A 25,809-nucleotide genomic window follows, 5' to 3' on the forward strand; every position below is an offset into this window, starting at 1 on the left:
TCTTAGGATTATCATAGGTGCATGTCCTGATCAATCATTACCATTTTAGATTTACTCTGTCTAGCAGATTTTTATTCTAGGTTGTTTTGTGTGAGAGGATTTACTTCTTTCAAAGTGACAATTTATGGTTATTCACAGCATCCTAATTCACGTAATAGTCATCAGAAGGGCTTGTAGAATCTCCTTTTCTTCTAGCAAATTCTACTATAGCTAGGTTTTGCTAATCAAAAAATAGGGTATTGTGCTTCTATCACAGAGCCTTTTCATATTTTGCCTGTTTTTCCAAGGAAATGAGGCTTATTTGATTGTACTATCTGATTTTAAAAACATAATGTAGGATAATATTGATACGTGTTTTTAACATTTATTGGATGTGCATAGAATCTGATCTGTATGTGCTGTTTCCTTTTTCATCTTGCTATAAAGTTGTTTATTTTCACTTTTGAAGTTGTTCTTTTGAATAACTGTTTCCTGTTTGTGAAAATCCAAGTATTTTTCTCATGCTTTTTGCATTATCTGTGAGAGAGAGTAGAGGTGGTAGTGCTTAAAACTAAATAATTTTATTGGTGAAGATCAGCAATTTTCACAATTACATTATTCACTTATTTTTTATTTTGAGCGAGATTCTTAACATCTCTGTAAGAAATCTACCATGTGTAAGATTAGTCTTAAGGAATTTAATTTCTAAAAATAAGAGATACAGAACAAAAAGCACTTTAAAGTGAATCCTTGAGGTGATTGTTATTTGTTGTATAATAAAACTGCTGTAAACTTTTTTTTTTTTTTTTTTAACTGTAGATACCACAAAACAGTCTTTAGTAAGTGTACCTGGAATGTCCTCTGGAACAGTTCTTGGTGCTGGAAGTATAGGAACTGAAATTGCAAATGAAATATTAGAATTACAAAGGTAACAACATTTTAAAATCTTACACTAGGCTTTTAAGTAAAGATGGAAAAGAAGTATAAGTGATTATGTGGGGGTTGTTCAAGTTCCATTTTTATTATTTTGCATCTAAAAATATTTTTTTGATTCACAAGTGCATTTACAGGATACCAATTATAACAGCCTAACATGAGCCTTCTGCCGGGCCATACAGATCACTGGCCTTGATAAATGGTTTCGTTCTGGGCAGGAAATTTTCCTTAATTAAAGGACTATTTAATCATGATTTCAAAAGCTATTCTGATGCAACTTCTTCACTTGATGTTGAAATGGAGAATGGAGAATTAGTTGCCTGTGAACAGAGTTTGTATTTTTCTAATGGAGCTGCTCCATGAGCAGAATTTGCCTTGAAACAGTGCCCAGTGGAACACTTTCATAGCCTCCCAGATAGCTCAATTCCTTCTCAATGTTCAGCTGTAGATTAAGAAACCTCACTTCATCATTCCAAGTCAATTAAATCAATTCAAGATTTAAACTGTTAATTAAAGTTTAGCTATTTTGTAATAAGTTTTAGTAGGTTCCCAGCATAATAGGTATGTCAGCATAGCAATGAGAATCCAATGGAAGAAAGATAATTTTGATATTCTTGCCTTATCCTGCATATCTTGTTTTGTGCGCCCATGGTGGTGCCTGACTTGCTTACAAAGGGAGAGATTACTCTTTAGCACTTTGTACCATATCAACATTTTGCTGTTAAAGAACACTTTTTAAAAGGCTCTGAGTTAGCTGATTTCAGGACTTCAGGGCGCAGTGTGAGTGAACTGTACTGAAAAAGTCTCTTTTCAATCACAACTTTTTCAGGTATGAACACTTCATCAGAAGATCTAACCTCTTTTGTTAAGGTTAAGTATAGCATAATGGTACTATCATCTCATCAGGACAAGGCACGACATTTAAGTGTCAGCTTTGGCCAGTGAAGTCATCCCTCAGGCCCTCCTCTTTCAGCTGAAGAAGTGCCAAGAAATTGTTTATGTCTGTATAGCAGTGTGTGTCAGGTTCCCACTGAAATCTTCCCAGTGCCACTTTTCAACGACACCTGAAAGACCATATTAATGTTAAATCTTCCAGTAAGGAATGCACCAGTTTTGGAAGTGCTTGTAGAGGTGTCAGGAATAGTTTCATATGCCATGGCATATTCAACTTCTGCTATTTCAGTAGTAGCTGAAGTGCTTTTGTGAGATTCACAAACAAAATACATAATCAGAACCAGGTTGGATAAACCTCTTTCTCTTTGAGACAGAAGAGCAAAGCCTATTTTTTTTCTTTGTTTCCTCTAGGACATGTAAGTTCCCTATGTGCACTGATACGGAGTTTTCTGTTCCATATTTACCAAGGTCAGAATAACCTGTTTCAAAATTCCAGACTTAGTTGATTGATAACTCTGATAGTCATTTCACACACATTCCAAGGAGACCATTTCTAAGTAAATAGAAAACACTGTACAAACATACTGTAGCCATAATTATAGAGGAAATGCAAGATTTGTTCTACAGAATAATGCAAGTATGAAATGATGAATATGTTCAAGCGTAATTCGTACCAATATACCAGGATACTGACCAATAATGTTGTTATATGGTCCCACCTCTTGAAAGAGGACAGGATAAAACCTTAGAGTGGATTTGATTAGACCAGGTTAGCCTGTACTTCCAATTTAGAAAGACTTCTCTTACTAGTGTCCAACAAGTTATTAGAAATGATATTAGAAGATCTCTATGAAATCCAGTATTGTAGATCATCTCCTGATGACATAGTTGCCTTCTCAGCTGTCTCTTCATCAGAAAATGCTATTTAATTTTCTGAAACAGTGGAAACAATGGACTGAGCCTAGTAGTATGATGCTTCTTACCCAGTTTTCAGTATTTTGGAATCACCTTCCAGCAGTGAAGTCGGAAGGAAGAAAACCACAAGCAACAACAAATGGGGGAAAAAAGACAGATGCACTCAGCAAAAAGGATGGATGTTACATTTTTGGTAATACTGTGCTTAATGCTTTGTAATCAGTATTGCCTACAGGAAAGATGGTTGCTTTTATTAAATCTTTGTGAAAACCAGAGTAAGTTGGCAGAAGTTCTCATCTCTGACTAATACCCAGGCATTCCCCAAGAGCTTAATTTTGACTCTTGTTCTAGAGGTGTCAGTTAACTCAGCAAGGAGATGTTCTTGGTTAAGATCACCTGGTCTTCACTGCAAATGCTCATCCATGTGATGATCCATGTCGTCAACTAAATGGAACCAGTCTATTACTTACATGAATAATAAATTTACTGGATGATGGAGGAATGGATGCATGCCTGAGAAAGTTCTTGGAAGCTACCCCTTGAAGTTTTTGTGTTTGTTTTTAAGAACCTCAAGCAATACTCTTTCTCTTTATGGTACCACAGAGACAACAGTTTCAGAAACAGCATCTTCCTAAGGAACGGAGGGAAAGTTTAAGCTTTGCATAAAGATCAAATCAACCCATTTCTCTTCTGTTTCAAGTCTCAAGTTTCAAGATTTCAACAGATCACAAGAGAGCAAAATATATCTGTTTTCACCTTAGGAAACAGGAATCCATCCTGATGGACAGAATTTTGGAATTTAGAGCAGAGATTATGGTACTGAATTAATCTCCCCAGTTTGAGGGGAATGTTTTGGAAAGGTGGCCTTTTTTCTTTCTTTCTTTTATTTATTTATTTTTTTTTATTTTATTTTTTTTCTTTTCCTTTCCCTCCCCAAGAAGTCTGCTTAAATGGAAATTGGTTCTACTGTGAAGGCAGGATGACTGAGGCCTCTTCAGGAGAATCCTTATTATTTTGTATTCTTCCAGATCCCAGAAGATCATCGGAGGTTTCTAGTGCGCAACAGACCTTACAGATGTCGAGTTTATGTATCAGGAAACTCAATTTTGATACTGTTAACACTATCATCATTTTTCTTTCTGTCTGCTTGTCATAAGCTAGAAGCTGTTGATGATGCTTACCTCCATATGTCTGTCTGAAATTCATGTTGTAGATGTCTTGATTACACTGTATAAGTAAAGCGTGGCTTTACTGGTTTATGGAGCAGCAATTTAAGGCAACAGGACATTTACTCCAGTCTGACTTACCAAAGCATCTCTTCAGAAAAATGTGATCACAGTGATAGTCCAGGCTTGCTTCTCATTTAAAAAGTAGGATGCTAGAAGAAATAAAAATCACAGAAGACCCCATTCAGGGCAAGTTTAATATTCAAAGAATGGTGGAATCCTACTTTCCATGACAAATACTTGTGAAAATGCTGGCTAAAATGCATACTCACCTCAAGAAGCTGCATCAGGTTAGTCTCATTCTTCAAGTGATTGATTGAACTTAGTGTTTTTCTCGTTTACATTCACACCTTGAGTACTGACTAGCAGATGAAACAATAATATGTTGCTTTTTGGGGGAACAGTCATCTTACTTCACAACTAATAGACTGAATGTCACAATAGTTTGAAAGGAAAAATGTTTGACTTGCCAGCTCCATCAGCCACAGCAATCTGAACCATTTTGGTCTTGAGCAGATATGTTTGTTTCAGTGATCTTAGTTGTCCAGGAACACTGGAAATTTTGAGAAAGAAACTTCTGCTGAAGCCCAAGAAGTTGCTATGCAGATGAAAGAAAAGACTTAAGAGCAAAATCATCTGGGATGTGTAAACTATTTGACACAAAGTGAGGCACTTCATCCGGTTATGGAAAAGAGCAATAGCATTGTATAAGTAGAATCTCTGGCATCATATTTATCCTATAGTTCTGTATCTCAGGAGAAAATAAATGCTTTTATTTCTGTAACATTCACAAGTACAAATGGCTGTTGAAGGCCTCATCAGTAATAAAAGGATTTTTCTGGAGATGTCCAGATATAGTTACCTGCACCCAGATATATTTCACTTTTCAGAAACCATTGCAGAGAACAATGCTGTATTTATTTTCAGCTGCAGAATAAGACTTCATGCTATTTCTTCATATCTCATATGAAACCAAGTTACTGTGTTGTGCATGCTGAGGGAATCAAAATTAGACAAAGGAATGGTCAAAATGAGATAATGCCAGCTCTGTTTCATCAAACACCATTTTCTTCCTTTGTGACCACAAACTTAACCAAATAGAATGAGTACACTTACTACCTGAATCTGTTCTCTGTACTTTTTAGTGTTGCTAAGACAGATGACTTTCAAGCTGAGCCTTAAGCATCATTAAGTTTTAAAAGATTTCAGGACTATGTATGCAGCTCTACTTATGAGCATATCTAAATTGGTTTAGTATCTGATGAGTGATTGTTTCACTAAGGCAGTCTAAAATCCCTATACTGTCTAGAGTCCGTGTCCTAGTTTTTAGAGATTGTGCATTTGATATTGGAATGTAGAGAATTAATAAAGATTTTGCACAAATAATTAGATTTGTTTAAGATATACTATTTACTCACTTTTTTTAAAAAAAAAGAATATTGTATCCAATTCCTTACCACATTTTGGATCTGAGCAAGTGATAGTTAGTAAAGCATCCAGAGTGCCCCACTTCTTTTATAGTCTTGTTCTTAGAGAGTCAGAGTGAGTAGGGGAAAATGGGAGTGAGCTGTCTGAAGGGCACAAGTGTGGTGTTTTCACTGTTAGTTTTATATCTGGCATGTTCAGTGAGAGAGGATGGGCAGGAGCTCAAAGAATTCTAGTAACAGACAAGTGATCTTTGTTTTATAGTTGGAATTTAGTGAAAATACGGAAAGACAGATGTAACAATAACAGAGGGAATATGAGAAGATATTCTTAGTTTTCCCTCCACCATTTAGCAAAGCTTCCTTACATTGTGTTTTCTGTTTTTTAAAATGCATCTGTGTGTTGCAGTGTGCTTACTTGTGATACCTGCCACTCTTTGGTCTGTCAATACGGACGGTTCAAAAGAAAAATAAAAGTATGCTTAAGAAATTACAACCCACGGTCTTTATTGGTCACTTCTGTTTTTTTGTTTTATCAAAACCTGTACCTGGAGAATTTAAAGTCTACAGGAGAATTTAAGACAACGTTGTCTTGGATCAGTTTGCTTATATTTTCTCAGTGGATAGGAGGATGTTGGTGGGTTCTGCAGCACACAGACCATTTTGCATTTTATGATCAATATGATCGTAAAAAAAAAAAATAAATCCACTATACATATATAATTTTAGGTTGCATTCTTCACCATCTGGGAAGTTAAGTCCATCACATCTCTTGAGGAAGTCACCTTCTCCAGTTTTAACTGTAAACTGCAGCAATGTGAGTATTACCACTGCATATAAAAATCTAAAAGTAAAAGATTACTGTCAGATAGCTCAAAGCTACACATTTTCCGTGTCCAGGATCATGTATTTCGTACTTCTTGGTTCTATGTGCATCAAACTACATGAATTATAAAAATATAATTTCTGTTATTTTGCATCTTGTTATCATCACAGAATGAGTCTAAGTAGTTTCAAATTACCTTTAGTGCTTTGGAAGCACTAGTCTAGCAACAATTGAATAGGAGGTATGAGGTTTTTTGCTGCTTTGCCTTTAAACTAGAATGTATTGACATTAACACAGGTGATGTGACTGGGAATTTGTAGATAATGGTACTGGACATGGAAAATGTGCCAGTTGCACTGGATTTATCTGCTGGATAATGAATTAGACCCTTGAGAAACCAGATGCCATCACTGTGAAGTAGCTTCAACAGCTGTGCAAATATTAACGTGTATTTAAACCAAATCCAGTGCTACGTGACCCTTTCAGAAATGGATTTTTAAATGTAGTGTATGTACCTTCCAGTGCATATTTTATTTGCTCTGTTGTTAACATTTTGACAGCAATTTATAATGCTTCTGTAATAATTGTAATAAAATTTAGGCTTTAACTCTATCCCTTTTACTATTTTTGTTCTTCCAGCTGCCAAATAAAGAGTTGATTCAGTTGTGTCCTTCAGAAACAGAAGTTCTAGAGACATCAGAACAAAACCAGGGTGCTGTTTCATTTCCTAGTACTGAACCTCTCCTCAGTAAGATTATTTCTGTTTTGATTATTTTAGGGGATGCAGGGCAAGATGGTTCTTACAAATGATATAATTTTATACATTGTTGTAAAGCGGTACACTCAAAACTGTAAAGTTTTAAGAGATCTGTGAGTATCATGGTGTTACTCTTAACATGAAAGACAAAATGCTAATAAAGCAGTTTTTATGCCTGTATTTCAACCTTGAGAAACTTTCCCATCTTCTTTTATTGATCAGTTACTAGAGGTTTATTTATTTATTTAAAACTTTAGCTCTCTTCCAGTTGAGCTATGAGCCCTTTATATCAATTTAAAAAAGTACAGATGCTGATCCTCAAGTAAGGATTTGAAAAAGCATTTATCCAAGATAAGCAAGGCAAGATTTTTCATTGGTGTTTAAACTAAAATATTTTACTTTACTTTACCTTACCCTTGTTAAAGGCTGAGAGTATGGAGTTGATTTCTGGAGCCAACACATAGCAGTTTGTAAGGTTTCAGAAGTTCTTCCGGCGTAGTACATTAGACAAGAATTCAGGCACGTGATTATGTTTCCCGCTGAAGTGACACGAACTGGAAAGCAGTTTTCTGCTTCAGTGATATGAACTTTACTGCATGGATACAATTTGTATTAGCTGGCAGGTTGGGCTAGACCAAAGCATTGGCAAGGATTGAGTCTTTAAAATCAAGTTATGTGTGTCTTTATGACAGTCTGCTAACAGCAATTATTTGAATTACTTGATCTGTATGAACACTTGGATGTAAACATTTTCTCTTGACTTCAAAGGCAGATGCTGTTTAAAAACAAGTTTTAAAAGTTAGCTTATTCTTCATGCTTTGTACTACAAAAATAAATGTTTTAATTTTCTAGGTGGTAATTCTCAGCTGGACTTTGATGCAATATGTGAAAATGATGATACTGCTATGACTGCTCTCATGAATTACTTGGAGGCTGATGGAGGACTTGGGGATCCAGCTGAACTAAGTGATATACAATGGGCTCTGTAGTGTTGCTTTTGCATAATAAGAAGGAGTGTAAAGTTTTTAATGCACAACAACCATACATCCTCAGTACTGTACTATAATTTTTTAACATTTCATCTCAATTCATACTACTATCTATATATTTTTAAATACTTAAACCTTGTTCACAGAGAGACAGTTTCTGCTGCACCTATGGAAAAATATAATATTTTTTTCATGATGGAGAACCTTGAAATTTTAATATTGAACCATATGTAACTGGAATGCTTAAAAGATATTATTATTATATTTTTGCTAAGAAACTTTAACCAAAAGATACTGTACAGTGTACAGGAATTTGTTTTTCTTAGTTCTAATACTTTTAAAAAGCTTGTAATTATTTTTTGTTTCAAAAGGAAGTATTGGTTATCTGTGTTACTTCTGTAGAATGTACTGTACTTACACAGTTTTAGCGTATTTGTAACTATTAAATTTCATTGAGATGATGGTTTGCGCACTCTGAAGTTTTAAGATAAGGTGTTTAATTCCTAAACACTGCAGTGATTCCTTGTTCTTTTTGGAAGGGCAACTTTTGTAGTCAAATGTAAAAATAGAACATACAATTCTGGGAACAAGTATTTGAATTAGATCGTCATAAAAATCAAAAGGTTTTGAAAAAAAAATTATTGCCCCAGTGGGCAAACATAACAAAGGTATAAGAAAAGATGGGAAAAAATTATTATACTGTATTATATATAAAGTATTGTTAAAGAGACAAAGCTTTATAACCAAAGAAAAGTAATACTGTAACTGTAATAAAGCACTTTGGTCTCACTACAGATTATTGGCTAATTAGAGAAATTTGGATAGATTGTCTTGGTCTCTGAATAAGGATATCAGTGTCTGTCAGTGAAAATGTTTGAGTTATATAGTATCTGTTACAGTATCTGTGTTTTGGAGAGATTAAGGTGGTTTTCTATTACTTGAGTTTGTAACTTTTTAAAATATTTTTGTGTAATATAATGCTCTATAAGTAAATGCTGTGTATGATGATCTTTTGGGGGACAGGGTTTGCAAGGCCTGTATCCCAGTTACAGTTGATCACCCAGGAACATGGCACTTAATAGGTTGTATTAGAACAATTTAACATTAGTATCCAGAGTGGATCTTTTATCTCTGGTACTGTAGGTATAGGTAGAATTTTTGCATCAATGGACTATAGCATAAAAAATAATAATTCAGATAATGAAAGGAAAACATTGGAAGATTTGAGATGTTTGGATATTTTCGTTTACTACAAACATTAAAGCTTGAACACAGGTACAATCATAAGCGCTCTTTCATTTGTTTGACAATAACAGTGAGGGAAAGGCAGCCTGTTTTAAATCTTTTTTTACAAAGACTGAAGTGTGTGTATAACTTTATTTAAAGAACAAATAGGTGACTTCTGTAGGTAACCACTAGATGTCACACTTCTGCTGTTGAATAACTACCCTTTCATGAATGGATATATGGTTTTGTCACACATTGACTGCTATGTTTTAATGGAGCAGCTATATATCTCACAGATATGAGACATTTTGGAACTTGTCAGTTTTTTTGGTTATATCTGGCCCAAGTGTTCTAGAATGATTTATTGGAATTTCTTTTCTTCTTTCTTTTTTTTTTTTTTTTGAGTGTAGGTTTTTTCCATTGAACGTATATGCAATTTCCTGCATTATTATTATTTTATTTGTATTTTTTTTGCATAGGGCCAAAATGATCTGTTGTCTAGCTTTACTGGAGTAAATTGTTTTGTTTTTTCCACACAATGAAAATTTTAAGCAATATTATGGAGCAAATTGAGAAAAATAAACAGATACTTTCTTAAGAATTGAATTCCATTTATGTAATTGAAAACTGAAAATTTCAATTTTGCTATTGCAAAATGCATTCCTTTACAAATTCTCTTTTCTCTGCTTTTGATTGAGCATGAAGCTAAAATTAAAATAAAACAAGAAATACTGTGGTTAACACAGAGAAATAAAGAAATAACTTTAAACTTTCCAGACACGAAGTTTCTTTCTTAACTGAATTAGTTGAAAATTATTCAGATTTTGTTACTGAACAAGTATGTTAATTCTTTCACAAGGTTTATATAACCATTCAGAATCAAACCACTGTTTTTCAGATTCTTCTTGAATTTCCCTAAAAAATGAAAAGAAAAAAGTAACCTTGAATCTTCTGCAATCAGTGATCAGTATTGTGGCTCTCAATTAATTTATCAAATCTTCTATTTACTGTTTGCAAAATTTTCTGATTTAAAGCTGTCCTACACAAAAAGTTACTTTTAAATATTTGTGATGAACAAAGAGGCAAAATTAATATTAATTTTTGAATACAGTTAAGGTACTTCTGTGCTTATTTGAATATAACAGTACAACATACAACAACAGTACAATATAACAGTGCATGTGGTTAATACAATATTACCTTTGATGCACTGTTTTAAGAGTCTGAGGATTAATTCTACCTGGTCAGTGAATTTAAACATTAAGCACTCCAGGCTTCAGATCCTGAGCTCATTCCTTACAAACATAAACAGAAAGATTGAGCTAATGTGGGTTTTGGTAGCTCAGGGCAGTATTTGCCAGCCAGGATAACTTTGTAATCTAAACTAACGTGTTTTCTAGGACCTAGTAAAAGACAATGTTGCAGCCCAATCAGGCTGTCTCTGGAAAGGAGAGCACCCATGGCCTGTACCTGAAGGAGGCTCTCAGAGCAGCAGCAGAAGCAAATGGAGTGTGTGGATACAGTTCTTACAAAGAAAGTCTTGCCATAAGTGGGCAAGGTGAGTGATAAAGCAAGTATTAATGAGCCCTTAAAAGCTTAATTACCATGACTGTAACTGGAGATGAGTCAATGGATTTGTTACTGAGAGAATTTATGGAGTTAGGGATCAGAATAGCTTGATGGGAGAAGAGTTCTGATAGAAGAAACAGCTCCTCCAGGAAACCGAGACCTGTGTTGACAGGAAAACATGAGAGAATTCTTTTCAGAATCAGGAGAAGGGAAGGAAGATATGGAACAGATCAATATCATCTGGGATATGACTTGAACGAGAAAGTATTCCTCCTGGGTTAAAAGCAATAATCTGTTGGCTACCAGCAGGCTGAGTCAAGAGTAGAGGTGGACTGCAGCCAGGCTTGAAGCAACTTTTGATGCAGAGATTTAACATAGTGTTTTGGAATACCACCATGTCTCACAGTGAGAAATCATGAAAAGAGGTCAGTATATCAAACTTTAATTTTGTATTTCCTGTTAAAGTGATTGACAGTAGTTACTGAGGAGAGGGGAAGAATCCTTTCTCTGCACTATAAGGTGCAGTTGTTTCTTGGATCCCCTTGGAGTTCTCAGGAAAACACAGTGCAGTTGCATGGATCTAAAACAGAGCTTTGTTTCCTGCTCTTCCTTTTCTGTGGCATATTGTAGTTTGGATTTTTTCTGTGGATCTTATGCACGTTAGTGTGTTGGAAAATTTGATTTAGTCCCAACTGCAGAAGGCTAATTGAGTGTTTTGGTGACCCCTGGCAGTTCTGTGTTCCTATTTGTGGTCTGAACTGAAATGAGGGATTTCTTCCTGCATAAGCAATGCTGCTTCTGCCCAAACCCTAACTTCTGATTTCTTTCACTTAGTCTTTTGCTGCTTTTTTGTATTTTTACATAAATCATATAAGTTCATAAAATGTTCTGGAATTCAAGGAAGTGATCGTCAGCTGGAAAGCTGTGTGCTGCATAGGACTTCTCTGAAGACAATTTTATTCCCCATCCCTGATGAGAATTATTTTATTGTACACAAATGTGGAGGTCAAGAAGATACCTAGGGGTATAGGGTAGGTTACTGCAGGTTAAAAGATGTAAAGTTGTGTTTCGTAATAGCAGACTTAGATAATCCAGAAAAAGGTAAGTAGAGTGGTAGATGAGCTGCTGCTGCTGCTATAGCACTTTCTGCATGTACCTCATTTCCAGAGGATACCTCTAGAGAGGTCCCCTCTACTATGCTGTCATGGCTAAATTTTCTGGCTTTTTCCTGCCTTAATTGCTTTCAGAGACTTCATATCATCCTCATGGAAGTGACAGGCTTCCTGAGACATGTCATAACTTCTCATGTCCCTTGGAAGTAGCCAAGAGCAGTTTCACTCTTCTTATTCAAAGTCGTGGGGAACTACTGCCAAGACATACCAGCCTATTACATTAAATAAAGCATATTTAAAGGCTCTGAGAGGTGCACATATTATGACACATCAACTTCTGCAAAGTGTTTTCCAATTATGGTAAATGGGAAAGGAAGGAGAGTAAAATACTGTAAATATATCTGATCTACTAAAGGATAACTGCATATGTATGGGCAATTACAAGAGGGTTAAAGTGCATAGAACTTTTTATCCCTGAGTAAGTTGTTTACATGTCAAAACTCTAGACATAAACACAAGATCTTTGGAAAACATGACAAGCTGTGTGGGAAAAGTCTCCTTCATTGGTCATTGCTTTCACAGTGCTGGCCCCATCTGGGAGGTAGATTTTTTTTTTTTCTCCCCCAGCATTTGCATGTCCAGAGTGTATGTGCCCTGGCATCAACAGTCTGTTCTACAAAATTTAGGGGACTTTGGCAAGATATAACCAGCTGCTAAACACTTGCTTTGGAGAAGTGAGCCCAGAGTGGTGCAGGGCTGGTGGCCACTTCAGGCTGCGTGGACTGTAAGAGCAGCTGCAGTGTTTCAGATTGCCCTGATTCTGTGGCCAGCAATGGACACAGGGGAAAGAAAGAACAGGATAAGCATAGCAACTGATTGCAGCTTGGGGGATTTTCTGCCCTTGATTTGGTCTATTTAGTAAATCCTAAAGGAGGTCTATTCCAAATGCATCTGGTGAAGCACTCTTTTAAGTCCATGTAAAGTATTTGAATCTACAGCATCCTTTAATCTGGAGTGCCACAGCTCTCCCCACTGCTGCATGAAAGGCCACTTTCATCTGCTTTGAACCTGGTTCCTACCAGCTTCATTTGGTGATCGCAGCTTCTTGTCCTGGCAAAGACAGTGAACAGTTGTGTTTTATCATCTGTTTATGTGCTACTCATGGCTTTTCAGATTTTCTATGACAGTCCCGCTTTATGGACCCACAGCTTCAAAATTATGAATCCTACAGCTCTTTAGAACTGTCCTGCTTGCAGTTTATTACAGTAATTTGCAACATGCTGCTAGATCATCTTTTTAAAAAAACATTTATTTAGTTTGTTGTGGTATGTTTTAACTCTTGGGGCATTTTTGTGTCCAAGTTCTGTAAGGAACATTTAAGTTTCCAGTATAAAAACATGTGTTGTGTATCTCAGAAAAGAGAGGTCATTATTTCAAAGTTCTTACAGTTGCTTTGGTAGAAAGCCATGGGAAACAGTCCAACGTTGTGGGAGTATGCAGATAAACAAAAAAGATCAAATAAAATGAAACACTAGATACAGTTGCAGGAAAAATTAAAGTTTTCCACAAAAAAAGGACAGTCAGGAGGATAACTACTTAATGTAAGTGATCTAAAGTGCAATTCTATACCATACTAAAGCAAAATGCTGGTACAGCTAGGGTTGTGGAATGGTACTCGGCTCCATTCCTCTGGGCTAAAGCAAAGGGGATTGGGTTGCTGTTTGCTTTCTGTCTTCGTATTTGTCATATCTACACCTCCAAATATTTACAGATTCCAGTAAGTTTTCCTATCACATTCACTTTAATGGCGTTTCAACTTTCGCTGGTAAGCACAAAGGCTAGTAGCTCAGTAGCTGACAGCAATCTGAGGGAAAATTACTGGACTTCATTATTTTCTGCTTAGGCTAGAATGCAACTGCTGCCTTTTCATGCAGTCATCTCCACGGAATAATCAAACTTGTTGGGCTAATCCACTCTCTCCTTGCACTTCTGTAAGTATTGGTTTTAGGTTTCTAGAGGTTACCTAGAAACAGAATTTGAAATTTCACCTTAATCTGAAAGGATTTGGGCACACTGGGTGAAACTTGTACTGCTGCAACAGATCATTTGTATAAGTAAGTATGTGCCTTTTTGGAAGGACTGGGAAGTTACCATTTATAACATCTTGCTGTTTTCAACCTGTTTTTAATATCTTGCTTTAATCAAGCTACGGCGTTAGGACCTGGTAATAGTTAATAAGGCTTTCAAAATTTGGATTTGTTGAAGACATTTGCAGTCCTGCTGACAGTCCCACCCAAACAAATACAGAGGCAAATTTGTTCTAGTATTTTTGGAACAAGAAATTTGGAAGATGTAATTTAATCTAAAAGAGTCTAGCAATTAGCTTTACGTTTTTATGGCAGGAAGCTTTTTATAGGACAGAACTTCTAACCAGTTCCAAGAGTCCTAACTGAATGTTTTTGCATGTCAAGAAATAATTCCGGTTGTTGATAGGGGAATTAGGCACATACTCTATGGGATGACTGGATTGGTTTTTTTTCTTCCCAAGTGATCAGAGTTTAATAGGTATTTTTATTTTGGACAGTGATGTGCAGGGGAATGTGTGGGCAGCCTGTATTTGTAATTCAGTGAACTGCCCCCAGTAATCTTGTGTATGTCATTGGATCATTAAACTACTCCTTGCTGTTAAACAACTTGGTACGCTTTTCCCAACCCTTAAAATAGTTATAATGACTTTTTAGCTCTTTGCACTTTTGTTTCTTCTGAAAGTTGAGTTTCACTGAGCAGCAAGACCAGAATTTGTAGGACTTCTGTTATATCCCAAGTGGACATTAACACTATCGTTAATTATACTATACAATGTTACTGAGTGCCAACCTGGCTCCACAGGAATCAGTAAGATTCTTTGCCTCTGGCTTCAGTGTGGCCAAGATCAACATTAAGAATAATTGCCATGTGACTGGTAAAACTGAAATTCAAAGTATGAAAATGGGCCAAGCATATGCAGACATCCTCTCTCTCTCTCTGTACAGCTAGGCTTTTTTGTTTCTTTGTTTCTTTCTTTTCAATTAATATTGCATAAATATATTGAGAGGTGTGTGTGTGTGTATTTAATCTACTATAGCCATAGACTGTAGATAAGATCATCATAGCAGAACATTTTTTGCCACTTATGGATATAGTAATCTCTCTTTTAATAAGAGCAAACTTTTTAAAGGTTGCTGCTTTCTAGGAATTAATACATTTAAATTGTGTACAGCTGTTCATAGCTAAGAGGGAAGAAAAATAAAAAATACAGCATTGCTGATACCTTGCATTCAAGGATAGTGCCATAGTTAATCACATGGAGAACATGCTTAGAAAGAGCATTTTGGCAAGATGGTTACATCAAAACAACGGAATAAGTTCATATTTTACCTAGCTTACTTAATTGTTTAAATTATAGCACAAAGGATCTTCAATACTTCTACCGAAGATGTGTTGATGCCTTTCTGCCATTTCAGGCAAATTTGTCTCCTTTTTCTTTGGACTGAATACTTATTTGAATTGCTTTTCAGTGTCTTGATGGAAATACAGGACCTATTTTAGCTGAGAGATACGAATGGTCACTTTATATTTTAAGATTAATTTTTATTGTTTTTGAAAATCATAAAACATAAAAGTGTGGTAGATTCTTAATGATGTTTCTTATCATTGCTCCCTTTCATGATGGTTAGATTTAACTATCTGTTAAAAAACTACAGTTCTTGGTAGATGTTCAAAAGAGCTTTAAATTATCAGAGGGGCTTATTTTATGAACTTAGATTTTGAAATAGTGGCCTAGAATTGATTATATATATTTGAATTTTCAGCTGGAAAAAGCATAAGTAAAAATAACTTTTAACCAAATGCTTTAAAAATACCTGCAGTGTATGAAAAGGTGCTGTTGCAGTTATTTTAAATGATGCAGCATCTTCCCTGCAGAAGGATCTCTGCTTTAAAATATCACTAATTCTGCAATAATACTATGCAGTGCTGTGCCAAGAGATCCCAGAGCTACTTCTGAGCAGGCTGTTTTGCATATGGCACAATCCAGCACGAGGCAAAGGGAATCCTAGAAATCATCTAAGGAAGACAGCAGAGCTGGCAGAACTAACCTAATTGGCTTTTCTTCCAGCTTCTAGCTCCAAGTCCAGCTCTGGCATCTCCACGCAGCACTGCTCAGCATGAGGTAAACATAACCTAAAAGCTTAATCTCAGTGACTTTTTAGCGTAAGTAGCTTTATGCACTTGACTAGCTCTGTTCAGAATTGGTCATGTGCTTAAGTATTTGCACTCAGAGTTTACAAGGTAGGACTACCCTCTATGGATTAAAGTGCCGCTTTAGTTGGTAGTTAAGCGAAATTTTTAACAGCTTATGTCGGCACAAGAGTTGTGCACTGGAAGCACAACATTTGAGAGACAACAAAAAACCAGATGGAACCACAGGCAAAGATTTCAGTTTTTAGTAAAAGTTTACAGCATCAAAATTGCAATGAGGTTTTTTGCTGATCCATAGTTAAAAATCACCTAAAAGGGATCTGCATCCCAATTTTAAATTCATCAGATATATAGTGCAACAATTTTAGTCAAAGTATTTCTTAAAGAAATGTGCAAGATCATTAACAGTAGAAAAGGTATTAATAGCATTTTCTTGTGTATATATTTCAATAAACACTAAAGAAGCACCAACTTCTTTTTACCTCACGACAACACTGCAATACAAAGGGCATATGCTGAAATTCCATAACAAATGTAAATGGTAATGACTGGCTGAGCAGAGCTTCTGCCGTGGCAATAGGAAACTTGGCCAGGATAAACATATGAATTCAGCGGTTATTTAGCTTAAGCAAAGCCATACACAAATAGCTGCAAACTCTACTAAACAGATGTGTCTTCCCTTTTGAAAACTCAGGATACTACTTCTAGATTTTGAAGCTGTGCCTATCAGTTCTCAATGTTCTCTCCTTGTTATCGCTGCATGTCTTTTGCAATTCAGTTACTTTCTTCAGGCCCATAAACTGAAATAGAAATTACTTCCAATCCACTTTTGAAACCTGGGCCACTGTATGGGAAAAAATGGAAAGATTCACAGGGCCAGAAGGATAAGTAGTTAGGGAGCCCAATTCGATTGACTAGTGTGAATGAGAGTCTCTGGAAATGACCATATTGCTTGCAATCTAGCTCAAAATGAATATTGATCATTCAGAGCTGAAGTAGCCTTTTCTAAAAATATACATGATCATTCCCCACAACTACATCGTAATGAAACAGAAGAGGAATTATTGGTTGGGATTTGAGTCCCCCAGCTTTTTTCTATATGTATACTTCTCTTCTTACGTCTTTAAGTGATGAGTTTAGCACCTTTGCTTGGCTTGTATTTCTAAAGTGTGTAAGGGAGTTAGGTGCTATCTCTTATTGCATTTCCATGAGAAGCAAAGGTCTTACCCTCTTCTGCTTCTTTGAAAATATCAGCTCTTCAGTCATTTGCATATAGCCTACATGTAACAAGTCTTGTTGTCACGACAAGTAGAAATTGAAACAGAGATGGGCTCAACAGAACTGGCATTTTTCATGTTCCAGTTTTATGAGATATCCCCAGTCTCACTGTAAGTCATAACAGGGGTGATTCAGAGCTGTGTCTCACCTCCTCGTCTTCTGAATAAGGAGGATTCAAATAGGTTTTTATCTAGTCTCCATAATAAGAAATTTGGACTGAGACTGACTTGATCTACAAAATCTCATTGTGTGGGTTTTAACTGGAGGATATTCATGGAAGTCCTCTGGCTATAAGTGCATCTGAGATACCTCTTAATTGAGCTGAAGACTGAGAAGAGTAATTAGATCATCTAAAAATCTACTAGGATAGTACAGGTGTTACTGGTGTTTGGAGCTAACCAACTTGTACTGCTATGGGGTCTTTTTGTTAACTGTAGCTTTGGCAGGGGAGTTTTTTTTGTTTTGTTTTGTTTTGTTTTTTTACCTTTTACTGATGTTAAACTAATGCTAAACTAAACAGAACTAATCTGGATTAATAATACTGCTAATGGAATTTTTATACCTGAATGTCTGGCACAGCACACAACAAAAACAACTTAGTTTAGGTATTTGTAGGAATAGGTATGTGTACCTTTAGATGCTGTACATCTGCAAACATTACTTCCTGAACATTACATGTTTGTCTTCTTACAGAATTAGAAATTTGGATGTGAGCATTGAATGACCCTGTCTAAAGGTCATGCTAAAAGATCTTACTTGCTAGTCTGTGAATTTTTTTATGCTGTGCTCTCTCACTCTCCATTCTTTGCCAAGTTTTCAAATACAGGTTATAGCAAGGCGTCAGTTGTGATCATGTTCGTTTTGTATTGTGTAAATACTTGCGGTTCGGATACTGGGGTGACCCACCTGATAAGCTTTATATGTTTGCAGCTTGTAGCTGAAGGTACTGTGAACGTGGGAGGAGGTGTCTGTGATACTTGGGTCTGTGAGAACCTCAAGGTAAAGGGTGATCCTCACCACGGGAACTTTTACCAGCAGGCAGGAAGCAGAAAATGCTGAATTGAGAACAAACAAACTGGGACAACTTTTGGAATCAAGGTTTTTCTTCAGATTTTTAATTCAAAACCAGTCAGATCTAGAGCCAAACTCAAATACTTGCCTGGTATTTTCAGTAATGTTACAAGGTTGAGCATACTGGCCCCAAGAAACTAAATTTCCCGTAAAATCTCATGCCTTTGAGAAGTGGGCATGAGTAAACCATCCTCATTGCAGTAGATCTGCTTCTTGGCAATGATTTGGTGAACAGACGGACTTCAGTGCTTTAACATCAGTGGCCAGACCTTCATCTGTCCTCACTGCTTGGTGAGAGTTTGTTCTTGATCTCACAAGGAGCTGGAGTAGAGCTCCCTCTTTAGTTACATTAAAGATGCATTTGACGATGCAAGTATTGATGCAGAATTTTCTGTTAACCTGTGGAAGAGAAGGAAATTAACAGGGAGCTCTTTCATCTCTATTTGTATTTTAAGTTACATTGCACATACAAGGATACCAAGTTGAATAATCATCAACTAACCTCATATAGTCTGATTTTACTGCCTTGCTACAGACTACCTGTGTGACCTTGGGGAATGAATTCAGTTAGTACTGCTGTCTCTATTTCTCACCTGTGAAAATAGGGCTCAAAGTACTTCCACACTTCAAAGGCCTTTTGTGAGAATGAACACTCAACTGTTGTGGGAAAAGGGATTATAAAGTGCATAAGACAGAGGAACACCAGACGTTCATAATACACTAATGCAGTTTTCTCAGGAAAGCAGCACATATGGAGAGTTAATAATTGCCAAATGCAATTATTTCCAAGCTAGAGGCTACATTTACAAACTACGCACAGAGTAGATAGATAATGTCATACCAGTGTAAAGGAAATCGATACTGTGGTAGCTTGTACTCTAGCCTGGGGATGGGCTGGAAATGCTAAATTCTCCTAATACTAAACCTCCCACAGTCCAAGGTGTCTCTGCAGAAGAGCACTGGGGAATGCTGGAGTACAGGATGTCAAGAACTTGAAAACTCTGTTGTTTGCCACTGTTTGCTGCTTTTGGCTCATTGCCTGATGAGGAAAGTTTGGAGTAATGAAAGTAATGATTTTTTTGGTAACTGTCTACTTGAAGAGCAGAAAATAAGCATGATCAGCCAAACCTGAGTTGCTTATGAGAAACTGCACTTGCAAGCAGCCACCCCATTTTTCTGCCCAATTCACTGAAGTCTAATCAATACCCGGGACACAGCTGCTGACTAAGAAACCAGCAGATGGAGTTGATCTGTGATTGCCTAAAGAAAATGATAACTTGTGAGCGCATTAGCTGTACGCTTCTGTTACTGCAAACATTGTTTATATTGAAATCTCACCAGGCTGACAGTAAGTCTGAGTTCTAACTGTGACTTGACATTTCTAAAGTTTTGGAGGAAATTGCATGTGAAGATGAGCTTTGTGCTAAAAATAAAGTCAGTGCTGTGCTTCTATCCATTTCCTGCCTCACAATAGTCCACACAGCTGCATTCTGTATAGCTGAACATTAAATCCCAAATAATGATGCACAGAGAACATAATTCTGCAATGCAATATACTGCCAATGGCAGCTGTAGACTCACTATCCTCACATGTTAACAGACTACAAAGGTTCCTCTCAGGCCCCCTCTAAGACTGGGGCCCACTGAAAAGAGGTGCATGGCCTAAACACATCTCTGGGGCATTCCAGGTTCACGTGGGGGGGTTGCTGGGAGCTGGAACAGTCACCTACTTTAGTCACAGCACAAAGCGCTCAAACTAATCCAGAAAAAACATGCAGGTCTCTCTGAAGTTCTGCAAAATGTTAGTCCCGATTAGAAAGCGTGTGAGAACGCCAGAGCTGATGCAAAATCTCACGTTTTCGTTCACCGGCCTGTGTGAGCAACGGAGGGAGGAAATGCAGAAGGAACCCCATAGCGGCTCCAGCATCAGAAAATGATGTGCAGCAGCTGGAAACCTAAAAAGAAACACACTTTCTCATAGCTTCTTCCTCCATTTCCCACCTTGTTTCCTCTCTAAATTAAGTATGTTTCTTGTTCACACCCAGTGTACTGGCTTTGTCTTTCTGACTTTCACAATGGTTGGATATGGCACAGAGCAACCCCAGCTTCAGTCCTTTCTTCTGCTCAATGTACTATGAAATAGTGGACCTGCTGCTGCTCACATTATACCTGCCAACATATTGAAAGTCTCACAGTAAGAGGTGAGTGTGCTAAAATGAATGCCCTTTGAAAATAAGATTATTTCATTTGCTGCTTTACTGGGTAATTTTCAAACTTTTGCTTGGCCTTACAGTAAATATTTTTTCTTCCAGATCAATGAAACACCTCAGAAAGCTCCTGCCTGAGCACCTCCTTCCAACTACCAAGGCAAGTCCTAACACTGAGTGTAGGCATTATCAGCCTTGCTCACTTGGGAGAGAGATACATTGCAGCACTGCGCAGTGGGGAGTGCAGCACAATGTGCAACAGCAAAGAAGCAAAGGCGCGTGAGGTGTGCAATGTGCTGGCACAATATATTGCCATAGCTAGGAAAAAGCGGAGTAGTTATTTATCTGGCAGAATCTGGATGATCTATGCTCCAAGTGGGTGCATGGGGCTTGCTTACAGGCTTCGTTCTCACGTTACAGTTTGTTTCCTTTATTCCACAGTGCTCTCTGCTCTATGAGTTAGAAACAAAGCTGCGCCTTTCCAGTCATTTCAGGATTGACGTTTTACAGTCAGATGCTGAATTTCCTGCCTCCTATTACTCTTTGTCATTTCAAGCTTAGAAGCTATACTTTTCTCTTAAAACATTATGATGATGGTCTGAGGAAAGTGAATAGTTTTCCTCTGTCACATGAACATTATTTGAACATGATTTAAATGAATCAGAGATGGAAAAAGAATGACTGTGGTTACTGCTCATTGAGTTCTCTCATCGTGTGACCCTCCCTGGGATCTGAAAACTGTCCATACACTGAAAGTGATCCCCAGCTTGTATACACTGGCATCGCCACGGAAAAATCACTGCTGTGGCTCTGTCTTTCTCGGCATCTAGCCTAATATGACAGCATGTGGATGTGTGATTTAACTGACAGATGTGAACTGCCACGGAGCCAGAGAAGTCCGTAATGAGTGCACTGGGGCACAGGCAGCAGAACAAGTTATTCCCAACAAAGTTCATGCTAGCTTAGGATCAGAAACGTTCCCTCCAGATCCACTGGCTCTGGCTGGTGACGCTTTGCTTTAAGTATCATTCTGAGTTGTTTTGACTTTTTTTTCCCCCACATGCTACAGAGCTTGTCTGAAAAGCCAGAGGGAATTTCTTCCTCAAGTGGGAGCCCTCAAGCAGGCAGATGGGCAGGAAAGCTGCAGAGCACCAACAGCCGAATGACACTGGCGCTCGCTGAACATCAGGCAGATGCAAACATCAGAGCGCTGTGGGGCAGCACAACTGTCGATACGTACATCTGCTCCTCCTGGTCCATCGGGACCCTCAGTCCTGGCACCTCAGTGCCACCGGCGAGACGGAAGCACAGCTCGGCGGTGTCCGGCAATTATATGTTCTTGCCTCCAGGAGCTGCTTCTGTTTTTTTAAACAGAAAGCAAGTGTTTACAACAAGCAACAGTGAGGGATGGAGGACAGAGACAAGGATGAGACGACTGTAGATTGCTATTATGTAACTTGGCGTTTTCAAAATATATTAGACCTGCGAAGGCAGAGAGTTTAGGGTCCATCTGTGACTGCATCCACAAATGCGTTCTGCGTGTCCGTAGTTTCCAGAGCTGGAGGCTTTAATAGGCTCCCATGTTGGGAAATTTTCTATTTTCCTCCCTTAGCTCCCTGTCTTATTTCCCAGTGAGAAGCCGCCAAGTTTCTCATGCGAGACTTCATCTGCCCAAGCCGCTGTTAGCCAAGTGTCCGGCCTCTGCCGTTTCCCCAGCTTCTGCCGGCTTGCAGCAAGGGAACGCAGCCCCGGGGACGTCAGCCTGGGTCTCCTGCTTGACAGCCCGGAGAGCCGCGGCAGGTTTGCCCTGCCGCACGCCTTCGCTTCTCTTGTGCACCACGATACGAATGGCAGCAGCCAGACGCGCGGCCACCTCTGCACCTCATCTGTTGAAACTGCATTTCTGTCATTGGCATCATTTGTGGTTTTGTTCAGATTTCTCTTTTACTGGTAAAGAATGTTGCAGGTTTTTTTATGTCCCACCAATCCATTTTTCAAAGTACATCTCTCGCGTTTATGTCTTGAAATATCTCTTGTTGAAGATTCAGAATAGCTGCTGCACTCTGGGCCTGGGCGTTGAGGGACAACAGCTTTCTATGGGGCCCAGAAGACATTTCCCATAGCATTTTGGGGAGTCACAGGAAACGGTGCGCACCTATCCGAGATGCACAACGTCTCCCATTTTGAGAGCGTGCTAAACCTTATTTGCCGTTCTTCGCCTCCCCGGCTCTTTGCAGTCTCATGCATCCACACAGCAACAGGCTGAGTCGTTCCCGCTGTAATATTTTATTGATGCTGGAAGTTCAGATTGTTAGTAACAGAGGTTATTTCCACCTGTGAGATTTCCAAAGCTCTCGGCAGAATGGTGCTATGATCAGGCAAGCTGCTTTCCCATCAAAAGCAAATTCCAACATAAATAAATGAGGAAATTCAGCTCAAAGGAGGGGCTGTGAGTTCTGGGCAGAAGGAGATTTCACTTCCACCCCCTTATTTTAGGAACACCGTTGCTACATCGAGGGCTGGGTGAGATGAATTTTTCAAAACTGCCTGAAACTCATTTTGTTGCTGCCACTGGGGGCCTGCGCGAGTCTCCCAGCTTTCTTTTGAAGTGTGTCTCCCAGCAACGTAGGATCAATCCGCTGCATAATTTTTACGAAAAATAGGAGTACAGCTTGCCTTAATGTTCTTCTATACGTAAGATAGGTTTAATTTAAAAATATCATCATGTACATAATGTAGTTTGGGTAGCTGACAGCCCGACTTGATTTCTCTTAGCTACAGGGACTCTGTGTGCTGAATGACGATGTTTTTAAGTCCTCTTTTCACCACAAGTGTACTTGATGCTAAGAAACGCAGCACAGATCCTGCTCTGAGCCTAAAACGTCCTCCGTTGTCTCCTGTGACCGACATGAGGTGCCAGCTGGCAGAACCGAGGTCAAACACAGGCCCCAAGAGGGCGACCGGCCGAAACGTCGCTCGACCGTAGCAGCGGCGGCTTGGCGTTAACCCGGCGGCCTCGAAACCCCTGAGACCGAGGATAGCGGGGTAGGCGCGCGGGGCGCCGAGCTGCGTCCCCAGCCAGCCCGGCCACCGCACGCGTGGCTCAGCGAGGCAAATCGAGCTGAGCTGGTGTCAGAGCAGGCCCAGCTTGGCAAAGGAAAATATTTACCCTCTTATGCAAGAATGAGAAAACTGCGAATTTGTTCGGCGGGCTGGAAGGGGTCGTTGTTTGACTTTGCACGGTTCGTGGAGGGGTGGAAGACCAGTGCATCCAAGCAGCCCTTGGGGGTCTCCACATACTCTTTTGCTGCAAGTCATGACTCTGTTCCCGGTACGCACCTTCATTTAAAAACTTTTCCTCCTTCAACAGTTTTAACTAACCACTCGTGCAATTACAGATGTGCTGAATGCAGAAGAAACAAGGGGAAACTTACCCTAGTATGTTTTTCCTTGAAACTAGTTAACTGAGGAGGATCACTCCTAGCTGGTGAACTGGTCACTGTGTCCCACAAAACCCGAGTGGTAATGCATTCATTCCTCACTTTTATTCACAGCTTAGAGAGCAACTCAAGGTTTTTGCTCTTAGTTCCCTGTTAGTTTCTCAGCTTTGGACTTATTGCTATTTTTATTTCAGATTATTCAACTTGTTCAGGGTCGATATTCTTTCTGCGCATGCAGGCAAATCACTGTTATCAAAGGCTGGCTCAGTTCAGCCAGTTCTTATTCCAAATGCTCAGATGGTAGCTCCATGAGTTCAGAGATTTTATATTCTTTGAACATTTAACAGCAAACGTTTATGGTTTTCACCTTGGATTTTATTTAATTCATTTTAAAAAACACATTAAACTTATGTTTTAATACCCGGTGTAAGGATTTCATGCTTTATTTTAAACAGGCTTATGTCTAATGCAGAGTGTTGAATTATTAATGAATCCTGTTTCACAGCTTACATAGATAGATAGATAGATACTTTAAAAGAAAACAAGATTTTAAAATATCATGTCCAAAGTCTTTATTTTCCAAAGATTCAAATGGGCATTTATGATGGCAAAACACATGCAAAAGACACTGTTTACTTCTGACTCGTATTTTAGCTTAAACATGAAAATGTCACTCCTCAGCAACCTAAGATGGATTAAAACTTCTTTTGAATGTTCCTTATATTAGTCTTGTATATGAATTAAGACCTTATAGCTGAACCTCATGACATTTTGGTTGAATTTTAAGGTGGTTTATGGCAATCCTGTATAATGTTCTCATAATGTGAGTATGGGGAACTGGAGAATTAATTATTTGGAAGTACGTAAATAATTCTTTATTATTCCTACTATTTTAAATTATTCACAGATGTTAAGAAGACAACAACTTTGATCACTTAAATTTTGAACTTTCTTTAAGAATAGTTTTAAGATAAATATTTATTTTAGGAACAAAAGACATTACTAAAGAAAGTGGATGCAGCTGTTCTCCCTGGAAGGTATCTTCAGCTCTTAGAGGCTTTGGTGAAACTGAGGGTGCATCTCAGTCTGTTACCTGAAATAAAGGAGAACTGTTTCTTTAAAGACGTTCTCAGAAGTTTTTGGCACAAAAACGAAAGGACAGGACGGCTGATGCAGCCTTGCAACCCTGATGCCTCTGCATTAGCAAATCGTGCCTTAAGGAGCTGAGGGGGCTAGTTAAACCATTTTGCGTGATGATGTTTAGCCAACACAAAGTGACAGCTGCAGGTATTTCTGCAAAGCCAAGCTGCCAGGGGAGGTGAGCTTTCCACCTTCAGCAAGACTGGACTGAGAACGTAGCTAATCTGGTCCGAGATGCACATTGGTTTATCCACCCCTATTTTACTTTGTTATGCTCGCCTGTTTTCCAGTCCTTAGTTTTCTTTTATAGCTTTCGTTCTTCTCAAATTCACTTACTTCTACAACCCCCGCACAGCCTGTCCATCTCACATCTCTATAAAGGGCTGCTGTGGCAGCAGGATATCTAAAAAGAACGAAGAAGGTACAGCTCAACAAGGAAGAGTGACCTTCTAGCCTGGCAACACTTCCGTGCCATTTGTCTGCCGACCTGCATTCATCCTGACGCAGCCTTCACTTCCTCTGTTTGGTACTGCTTTGATGGGATTTAAAGGTGGACGAACATTGATGAATTCTCATGAAA

At 38.3% G+C, this 25,809-nt stretch overlaps 1 protein-coding gene across 1 annotated transcript in view; it reads left to right on the forward strand.

Moving 5' to 3' along the window:
- The window catches only part of BMAL2 (basic helix-loop-helix ARNT like 2), a 34,282-nt gene extending 25,049 nt beyond the window's left edge, over positions 1 to 9,233 (forward strand). Inside the window, exons 14-17 of the mRNA XM_062592085.1 lie at positions 799 to 907; positions 6,104 to 6,191; positions 6,840 to 6,948; positions 7,810 to 9,233. Of these exons, the coding sequence (XP_062448069.1) occupies positions 799 to 907; positions 6,104 to 6,191; positions 6,840 to 6,948; positions 7,810 to 7,946 (443 nt within the window). The 3' untranslated portion in view covers positions 7,947 to 9,233. The remainder of the gene's footprint in view (positions 1 to 798; positions 908 to 6,103; positions 6,192 to 6,839; positions 6,949 to 7,809) is intronic.
- The last annotated feature ends 16,576 nt before the right edge of the window (positions 9,234 to 25,809 follow it).

Source organism: Rhea pennata, chromosome 1 (assembly GCF_028389875.1).
Source record: "Rhea pennata isolate bPtePen1 chromosome 1, bPtePen1.pri, whole genome shotgun sequence".
NCBI lineage: Eukaryota > Metazoa > Chordata > Aves > Rheiformes > Rheidae > Rhea > Rhea pennata.